Below are 10,638 nucleotides of genomic sequence, written 5' to 3' on the forward strand. Positions count from 1 at the left end.
GGCTGTAAAGATCGAGACTTCGGTGAGCTAAATGGGGCTGTAGAGAGCGAGACTTCAGTCAGCAGAGCGAAGCTGTTAAGTGCAAGACTTATGTGAGCGGAGCGGGGCTGCGAAGACCGAGACTTTACTTTGCAGAGCAGGGCTGTAAAGAGTGAGACTCCACTGAGCGGAGCGGGACTGTATGGAGCAAGACTTCAGTGAGCGGAACGGGTCTGTAACGAGGGAGACTTCACTTTGCAGAGCGGGGCTGTAAAGATCGAGAATTCACTGAGCTGGGCGGAGCTGTATAGAGCGAGACTTCAGTGAGTGACGCGGGGCTGCAAAGAGGGAGACTACAGTAAGCAGAGTGGAGTTGCAAAGAGAGAGAATTCGCAGAGCAGAGTGGGGCTGTAAATAGTGAGAATTGACTGAGCAGAACGGGGCTGCAAAGAGGGAGACTACAGTAAGCAGAGTGGAGTTGCAAAGAGAGAGAATTCGCAGAGCAGAGTGGGGCTGTAAATAGTGAGAATTGACTGAGCAGAACGGGGCTGTAAAGAGCGAGACTTCACTGAGTGGAATGGAGCTTTAAAGAGCGACAGTCAGTGCTGTAAAAAACAAGACTTCAGCGAGCAAACCAGGGCTGTAAAGAGCGAGAATTCAGTGAGCGGAACAGAGCTGTAAAGACTGAGACTTCAATGAGCAGAATGGGTTTGTAAAGAGCGAGACTTCAGTGAGAGTAGTGGGGCTGTAAAGAGCGAGACTTCAGTGAGAGTAGTGGGGCTGTAAAGAGCGAGACTTCAGTGAGAGTAGTGGGGCTGTAAAGAGCGAGACTTCAGTGATAGTGGGGCTGTAAAGAGCGAGACTTCAGTGAGAGTAGTGGGGCTGTAAAGAGTGAGACTTCAGTGAGAGTAGTGGGGCTGTAAAGAGCGAGACTTCAGAGGGAGTAGTGGGGCTGTAAAGAGTGAGACTTCAGAGGGAGTAGTGGGGCTGTAAAGAGCGAGACTTCAGTGAGAGTAGTGGAGCTGCAAAGCGAATCTTCACTGAGCGGAGCGGGGCAGGAAAGAGTGAGAGTTCAGTAATTGGAGCAGGGCTTTAAAGAGGAAGACTTCAGTGAGCAGAATGGGACTTAAATTTAAAGAAACAGTCTTTTAATTAAAAACAAACAAGTATGGCAAGAGAGCTCAGTCCCATTTGTTGTATGACCTGCAGCATGTGGGAATTCTTAGACACTCCTTGCAGTCTGGATGACTATATGTGCAGTAAGCACCACGGCTTGACCAGCTTGAGCAGCTGATCTCGGAGCTTGAGGGTCAGCTGGAGATGCTGCAGTGCATCCGCAAGGCTGAGGGTTACATGGATAGCACATTTTTAGATATGGTCACTCCTCAGCTTAAGGAAGTGCAGTCAGAGAGGGAATAGATGACCACCAGTCAGAAAAAGGGAGGCGGAGGCAGGGAGGTAGTCAGGAAAGCCCCAGAGGCCTTTGCCATATGCTAGTGAGTATAGAATAGGAGGACAGAGATGATGAATGCGTGGCTGAAGAGATGGTGCTCCAGTTCCCTGGATCACTGGGTCTGTTTCTGGCAAAGATGGGGCCTGTACAAGTCGGATGGGTTGCACCTGAACCGAAACGGGACCAACATCCTTATGGGGAGGTTTGCTAGGGCTGTTGGAGGACATTTAAACTAATTTGGCAGGGGGATGGGATGCAGAGTGGAGCTAGAGTAGGGGGTGATGCACAGCCAAATAAAGAAGAGAAACTAAGTCAATCTGGAAAGCTGAGCAAATATAGAATGGTAAAGGCACAAGGGAATAATGCGAGGCTGGATTGCATCTATTTTAACACAAGGAGTCTTACAAGTGAGGCAGATGAATTGAGGGTCTTGATTAACACATGGGAATATGATATTGTTGCATGGGACATGGTTGAGGGAAGGGCAGGATTGCCAGCTCCAGGGTATAGAATCTTCAGGCATGATTGTGTGTGGGGGGTGGGGGTGGGTGGGGGGCTGTAAAAAAAGAGGTGGGATTGCACGATTGTGGACGGTGAATGTGGTACCATTATTCAACAAGGGTGGTAGGGATAAACCAGGTAATTACGGGCCAGTAAGTCTAACATCAGTGCTAGGGAAACTATTGGAAAAAATTCTGAGAGACAGGATTAATCTCCGCTTGGAGAGGCAAGGATTAATCAGGGATAGCCAACATAGCTTTGTCAGGGAGAGATCATGTCTAACAAATTTGATTTAATTTTTTGTGGAGGTGACTAGTTGTGTAGATGAGGGTAGTGCAATTGATGTAGTCCACTGATGTAAGGCTTTTGACAAGATCCCACATGGGAGAATGGTCAAGAAGGTAAGAACCCCTGGGATCCAGGACAAATTTGCAAATTGGATCCAAAATTGGCTTCATGGCAGGAGGCAGAAGGTTGGTTTTGCGATTGGAAGCTTGTGACGAGTGGTATACCACAGGGGTCGGTGCTGGGACCCTTGCTATTTGTAATGTACATTAATGATTTAGACGTGAATATAGGAGGTATAATCAGTAAGTTCGCAGATGACACGAAAATTTGTGGTGTCGTAAAACGTGAGGAGGAAAGCCTTATATTACAGGGCGGTAATAGATGGCTGGTAAGATGGGCAGAGCAGTGGCAAATTGAATTTTATCCTGCGAAGTGTGAGGTGATTTTGGGAGGTCTAACACGGCAAGGGAATACACAATGAACGGTAGGACCTAGGAACTACAGAGTATCAGAGGGACCTTGGTGTACATGCCCATAGATTCCTGAAGGTAGCAGAACAGGTAGATAAGGTTGTTAAGAAGACATAAAAACAAAAAACTGCGGATGCTGGAAATCCAAAACAAAAACTGTTCTGTTGAAGGGTCATGAGGACTCGAAACATCAATTCTTTTCTTCTCCGCCGATGCTGCCAGACCTGCTGAGTTTTTCCAGGTAATTCTGTTTTTGTTTTGTTAAGAAGACATATGGGACACTCACCTTTATTAGCCGAGGCATAGTAGAGAGGTTATGTTGGAGCTGTATAAAACGCTAGTTGGGCCACAGCTGGAGTACTGTGTGCAGTTCTGGCCCCCACATTATAGGAAGAATGTGATTGCACTGGAGAGAATGCAATGGAGATTCACCAGTGTGTTGCCTGGTTTGGAGCATTTCAGCCATGAAGTGAGACTGGATAGGCTAGGGTTGTTTTCCTTAGAGCAGAGAAGGCTGAGGGGGTCCTGATAGAGGTATACAAAATTATGAGGGACATAGATAGGGAAGATAGGAAGAAACTTTGCCCCTTAGCAGAGGTGTCAATAAATAGGGAGCATAGATTTAAGCTAAGGGGCAGGATTTAGAGGGGATTTGGGGAAATTATTTTCACCCAGAGGGAGCTTGGAATCTGGAATCTGGAATTTGGTATCCCTGAGGGGATGGTAAAGGCGAGAACCCTCACAACATATAAGATGTATTTAGATGAGCAATTGAACTGCCATAGCATACAGAGCTACAGGTCAAATGCTGGCCAGCATGGATACAATGGGCCAAAGGGCCTGTTTCTGTACTGTATAACTCTATGACTATGACTTGGTGAAAAGAAGGGCAGGATTGGCAGCTGAACATGCCTGGTTATAGGATATTCAGACAAGAAGGAGAGAGGGATAGAAGAGGAGGAGGGGGCCACAATATTAATCAAGGAATCAATTATAGCAGTGAGCAGGGATGATATCCTGGAAGGATCATCAAATGAGGCCACATGGGTAGAAGTAAAAAACACAAGCGGCAAACACGTTGTTGGGTGTGTACTATTGACCCACAAACAGTGAGGGAGAGATGGAGGGTCAAATATGTAATCAAATTTCAAAGAAGTGTAAGAATAATAATGCAGTAATAGTAGGGGATTTTAACTACCCAAATATTAACTAGGATAGTTTTAATATGCAAGGTAGGGCAGCATAATTCTTAAGTTGCATCCAGGAGAACTCTTTTAGCCAGTATGTAGAAAGCCCAACATGGAGGGGGTAGTTTTGGACCTAATATTCGGAAACGAACCCGGGCAGGTGGAAGGCATATTGGTAGTTGAGCATTCGGAGATAGTGACCATAACTCAGTTAGATTTAGGATAGTTATGGAAAAGGATAAGGTTGGGCCGGGAATATAAGTTCTACACTGAGGAAAGGCTAATTTGAATAAGATGAGATAGGATTTGGTCCAAGTGGAATGGGAGCAGCTACTTACAGGTAAAACTATGTCAGAGCATTCAAGGAGGAAGTAGCGAGAGTACAGGACAAATATGTTCCCGTAAAGAAAAGGGGGGGGGCGGGGGTACCAAGTCTGGAGAACACTGGATGTCAAGGGACATAAAGTTTAGGATTAAGAAAAAAGAGAAGCTCATGACAGATACTGAGGGCTCAGTATGGCAGATTCCCTAAAGGAGTATAAAAAGTGCAGGGGGGAACTTAAAAAGGAAATTAGGAAAGCTAAGAGAGTGCATGAGAAAGCATTGGTGGGTAGAATAAAGGAAAACCCAAAGGGGTTTTTTAATTGTATAAAGAGCAAGGGAATAACTAGGGAAAGAGTAGGGCCAATTAGAGACCATGGAGATAATTTGTGTGTGGACCCAGAAGACGTGGGTACAGCCCTCAATGAATACTTTGCATCGGTCATCACAATGCAAGTATAGACATCAGGGTTGAGCACTGTGAAACATTAGAGAAAATTGAAACAAAGAGGAGGTACTAACGGGTTTAGCAGCCTTAAAAGTGGATAAATCCCCAGGCCCGGATGAGATGTATCCCAGGCTGTTGAGGGAGGCGAGGGAAGAGGGGCCCTGGCAGTAATTTTCAAATCCTCTCTGGCCACAGGTCAATGTCTAGAGCCATCTTCACAGTCAGTAACTCCTGATACTCTTGCAAGTGACGAGCCATCTCATCCTTCAAGTTACCAATGTCATCTTCAAGACGGACAATGGTGTCTTGGGCATTATTTGCTTCCAAAATATAACGTTCTTCCATTTCTTGCATCTGGCGCTCAAGAGATTCATTTGTTCCCTTAAGTGCATCAATATCACAGGTCAATGTCTGGATTTGTCTGCGATATTCACCATTCTCTTGTTTTGCCGTGCGAAAAGCATCATTGTTGCGATAAGCAGCATCAGTCACATCAGCCGACTTGGACTTGTACCATTCCTCAGTTTCAGAAATGTTCAGAGGGCTGCTAACATTGTCCCATTATTAAAAAAGGGAGGAGACTAGGAAATAACAGGCAAATCAATCTAATCTCAGTGGTAGGGAAGTTACTAAAAAGAATCCTGAGAGTCAGAATTAATCTGCACTTGGAGAGATACAGATTAATCAACGATAGTGAGCATGGAACAAGAATAAAAAATGCTGGAAAAACTCAGCAGGTCTGACAGCATCTGTGGAGAGAAAGACAGAGTTAACATTTCGAGTCCGTATGACTCTTCTTCAGAGCTGTCATAGTTAGCATGGATTTGATAAATTTGATCGACTTTTTTGAGGAGGTAACCAGGAGTGTTGATGAGGGTAATGCATTTGATGTGGCCTACATGGACTTTGGCAAGGCTTTTGGTAAGGCCCCTCATGGTAGACTGGTCAAGAAAGTAAGAGCCCATGGGATCCAAGGCAAAGTGGCACGTTGGATCCAAAATTGGCTGAGAAGCAGGAAGCAGAGGGTGATGGTAGAGGGATGTTTCTGTGACTGGAAGTCTGTTTCCAGTGGGGTTCTGCAGGGCTTAGTGCTGGGTTTGCGGTATATTGGATTTAAATGAAGGGGATATGATCAAGAAGTTCGTAGGTGACACAAAAATTGGTAGGGTGGTAAATAGTGAGGGGGATAGCCGTAAACTGCAGGAGGATATTTTTTATTTTATTTATTAGATAGTCAGGAAGGCATATGGCATGCTTGCCTTCATTGTCAGGGGTATTGAGTATAAAAGCTGGGAAGTCATGCTGCAGCTGTATAGAGCGTTGAAAAGGCCACACTTGGAATACTGCGTGCAATTCTGGTCATCACATTACCAGAAGGATGTGGAGGCATTGGAGAGGGTGCAGAAGAGGTTTACCAGGATGCTGCCTGGTCTGGAGGTTATTAGCTATGAGGAGAGGTTGGAGAAACTCGGATTGTTCTCACTAGAGAGACGGAGATTGAGGGGTGACTTGATAGAAGTTTACAAAATTATGAGTGGCAGACAGAGTAGATAGTGAGAAGCTTTTTCCCAGGGTGGGTGAGTCAATTGCTAGGGGACATAGATTTAAGGTGAGAGGAGAAAACTATAGAGGAGATGTGCGGGCAAGTCTTAGTGGGTGTCTGGAATTCGCTGCCAGAGGAGGTGGTGGAAGCAGGTACGATAGTGGTGTTTAAGAGGCAGCTTGACAAATACATGAATAGGATGGGAATAGAGGGATACGGATCCTGGAAGTGCAAAATGTTTTGGTTGACAGGCAATATGATCAGCATAGGCTTGGAGGGCCGAAGGGCCTGTTCCTGAGTTGTACTTTTCTTTGTTTTTTGTTCTTTGATATCAATGGTGAAGTGGGCAGAACAGCGGAAATGGAATTCACCCTATAAAAGTGTGAGGTAATGCACATGGAGATGGCTAACAAGGCAAGGAATTACACTATGAATGGTAGGACCCTGGAAAGTACTGAAGATCAGAGGGACCTTGGTGTGCATATCCACAGATCCCTGAAAGTAGCAGGGCAGTTAGATAGGTAGATAAGGTGGTTAAGAAGGCATTTGGGATACTTGCCTTTATTAGCTGAGAATACAAGAGCAGGGAGGTTATGCTGGAACTGTATAAAACATTGGTTAGGCCACAACTGGAGTACTGTGTGCAGTTCTGATCACCACGTTATAGGAAGAATGTGATTGCACTGGAGTGGGTGCAGAGGAGATTTACCAGGATGCTGCCTGGGCTGGAGGGTCTGAGCTATGAGGAAAGATTGGTTATGCTGGGGTTGTTTTCCTTGGAGCAGCGAAGGTTTAGATGATACCTGATAAAGGCATATAAGATTATGAGGGACATAGATAGGGTGTATAGGAAGGCACTTTTTCCATTAGTAGAGGGGTCAATAACTAGGGGCATAGATTTAAGTTAAGAGGTAGAAGGCTAAGAGGGGAGTTGAGAAATTTTTTCACCCAGAGGGTGCTGGGAGCCTGGAACTCACTGCCTGAAAGGGTGACTGAGTCAGAAACTCTTGTAATATTTAGAAGTATTTAGATATTGCATTGCCATAGCCTCCAGGGGTATGTGCCAAGTGGTGGCAAATGGGATTAGTGTAGTCAGGTCTTTGTTGACTGGCGCAGACACAATGGGCCGAATGGCTCCTTTCTGTGCTGTAAATATCTGAGTAAAATTTACCCGAGAGAATTCTGAGGAACTGGTTGCACAAATGTTTAAAATAGCAAGACTTCGGGGCAGAGAGGTTAAAACAATGAGACTTTGGGAGTGAGAGTTCGGGAAATAAAACAGCGAGAGTTCAGGAGAGAGAGCTTAAGACAGGGAGACTTGGGGGGAGAGAGAGTGATTAAAACAGAGAGACTTTGGGAGAGAGGGGTTAAAACAGAGAATTCAGGGGAGAGAGGTTAAACAGTGAAACTTTGGGAGCGAGAGGTGAGCGAGAACTCGGGAGCTAAAACAGCAAGATGTCGGGTGATAAAACAGCAAGCGATCGGGAGATAAAACAGCGAGCGCTCGGGAAATAAAACAGCGAGAGCTCGGGAGATAAAACAGCGAGAGCTCGGGAGATAAAACAGCGAGAGCTCGGGAGATAAAACAGCGAGAGCTCGGGAGATAAAACAGCGAGAGCTCGGGAGATAAAACAACGAGAGCTCGGGAGATAAAACAGCGAGAGTGGGATAAAGCAGCAAGAGTTCAGGTGAGAAAACAGCAGGGATTCTGGAGATAAAACAGCGAGAGCTCGGGAGATAAAACAACGAGAGCTCGGGAGATAAAACAGCGAGAGTTGGGATAATGCAGCAAGAGTTTGGGTGAGAAAACAGCAGGGGGTCGGGAGATAAAACAGCCCGAGTGGAGCAACAGTCAGGAGGTTTTTTTTTATTCATGGGATGTGGGCTTCGCTGCCTCAGCCAGCATTTGTTGCTTATCTGTAATTGCCCTTGAGAAGGTGGTGGTGAGTTGCCTGCTAAAATTGCTGCAATCCACAGTGCTGTTAGAAAGCGAGTTCCAGGATTTTGAACCAACGACAGTGAAGGAATGGCGATATATTTCCAAGTCAGGATGGTGAGTGACTTGGAGGAGAACTTCTAGGTGGCATTGTTCCCATCTTCCCACCTGCTGCCATTGTCCTTCTAGATGGTAGTGATCGTGGGTTTGGAAGGTGCTGTCGAAGGAGCCTTGGTGAATTCCTGCAGTGCATCTTGTAGACTGCTGCTACTGTGCGTCGGTGGTGGAGTTTGTGAATGTTTGAATGTTTGTGAAAGCGGTGCCAATCAAGCGGGCTGCTTTGTCCTGAATGGTTGTCAAGCTTCTTGACAGTTGTGGGAGCTGCACTCATCCAGGCAAGTGGGGAGTATTCCGTCACATAACATAAGAACTAGGAGCAGGAGTAGGCAATTCAGCCCCTCGAGGCTGCCCTGCCATTCGTTATGATCATGGCTGATCTCATTTTGGCCTCAACTCCAATTTCCTGCCCTCTCCCCCACATAACCTTTCAACCTGTTACTGATTAAAAATCTACCTATTGCCTTAAATTTATTCAGGGTCCCGACATCCACTGCACTCCAGTGAATTCCACAGATTCACGACCCTTTGAGAAAAGTAATTCCTCCTCATCTCTGATTTAAACCACCACCCCTTAGCCTAAAACTATGGCCTTTCATTCTAGAATGCTCCACAAGGGGAAACATCTGCTGCACGTCTGCATTGTGTATCCCCTTTTGCATTTAATATACCTCAATTAGATCTCCTCTCATCCTTCTAAACTCTCGCGAGTATAGGCCTAAGCTGCTCAATCTCTCCTCATAAGACAAGCCCCGCATCTCTGGAATCAATCTAGTGAACCTCCTCTGAATCGCCTCCAGTGCAACTACATTCTCCCTCAAGCAAGGCGACCAAAACTGTGCATAGTACTCCAGGTGCGGTCTCACCAATGGCTTGTACAATTGCAACATTTCTGACTTGTGCCTTGTAGATGGTGGACAGGCTTTGGGGAGTCAGGAGGTGGGTTACTCATCCAGTATTCCTAGCCTTGAGACCTGGTCTTGTATTTATGTGGCTAGTCCAATTCAGTTTCTGGTCATGGTAACCTCCAGGATGTTGATAGTAGGGGATTCAGTGATGATAATTCCATTTAACTTCAGTGATGATAATTCCATTTAACATCAAGGGAGGATGGTTGGATTCTCTCTTGTTGAAGATGGTCATTGCCTGGACACTTGTGTGGTGCAAATATTACTTGCCATTTGTCAGCACAAGCCTGGATATTGTCTGCTTTGGACATTGACTGCTTCAGTATCTGAGGATTCATGAATGGTGCTAAACATTGCGCACTCATCAGCGAACATCCCCACTTCTGACCTTATGTTGGAAGGAAGGTCATTGATGAAGCAACTGAAGATGGTTGGGCCGAGGACACTACCCTGAGGAACACCTGCAATGATGTCCTGGAGCTGAGATGACTGACCACCAACAACCACAACCATCTTCCTTTGTTCTAGGTATGACTCCAACCAATGGAGAGTTTTCCTCAATTCCCATTGACTCCAGTTTTGCCAGGGCTCCTTGATGCTATCTCTGTAAATGCTGCCGTGATGTCAAGGGCAGTCACTCTCACTTCACCTTGGGTGTTCAGCTCTTTTGCCCATGCTTGAACCAAAGTTGTAATGAGGTCAGAATCTGAGTGGCCCTGGCGGAACTCAAACTGGGTGTCGGTGAACAGGTTATTGCTAAGCAAGTACTGCTTGATCGCACTGTTGATGACTCCTTCCATTACTTTACTGATGATGGAGACTAGGCTGATGGGGTGGTAATTGGCCGGATTGGATCTGTCTTGCTTTTTGTGTGCCGGACATACCTGGGCAATTTTCCACATAAGCTGGGTAAATGCCAGTGCTGTAGCTGTACTGGAACAGCTTGTCTTGGGGCACGGCAAGTTCTGGAGCACAAGCCTTCAGTACTATTATCGGAATATTGTCAGGGCCCATAGCCTTTGAAGTATTCAGTGCCTTCAGCCGTTTCTTGATATCACATGGCTGAAGATTAGCATCTGTGAGGAGGCCAAGATAGATCATCCACTCGGCACTTCCGGCTGATTGTAGCAAATGTAAATTTAAATGTAAAAATGTAAATTTTCTAAAATGTACCAATCTTTTGCATTGATGTACTGGGCTCCTCCATCATTGTGGATAGGGATGCTTGTGGAGCCTCCTCCTAAAGTGAGTTGTTTAATTGTCCACCACCATTCATGACTGGATGTGGTACGTTGGTTGTGGGATTGCTTAGCCCTGTCGATCACTTGCTGCATATGCTGTTTGGCATGCAAGTATTCCTGTGCTATAGCTTCATCAGGTTGACACCTCATTTTTAAGTATGCCGGGTGGTCCGTTTTGTTTCATTCCTCTTTTTGTGACTTTCTAGCGGCTTGCTAGGCCATTTAAGAGTCAACTGACTGGAGTCA

At 45.8% G+C, this 10,638-nt stretch overlaps 1 protein-coding gene across 1 annotated transcript; it reads right to left on the reverse strand.

Moving 5' to 3' along the window:
- Positions 1–4,821: 4,821 nt before the first annotated feature.
- LOC121278792 (type III intermediate filament-like) lies at positions 4,822–5,208 on the reverse strand (the record flags this gene model as incomplete). The annotated part of the gene is made up of 1 exon (XM_041189243.1): positions 4,822–5,208. A coding segment is annotated over one exon (387 nt), but the record flags the coding sequence as incomplete, so codon positions are not given.
- Positions 5,209–10,638: the final 5,430 nt, after the last annotated feature.

Source organism: Carcharodon carcharias, chromosome 6 (assembly GCF_017639515.1).
Source record: "Carcharodon carcharias isolate sCarCar2 chromosome 6, sCarCar2.pri, whole genome shotgun sequence".
NCBI lineage: Eukaryota > Metazoa > Chordata > Chondrichthyes > Lamniformes > Lamnidae > Carcharodon > Carcharodon carcharias.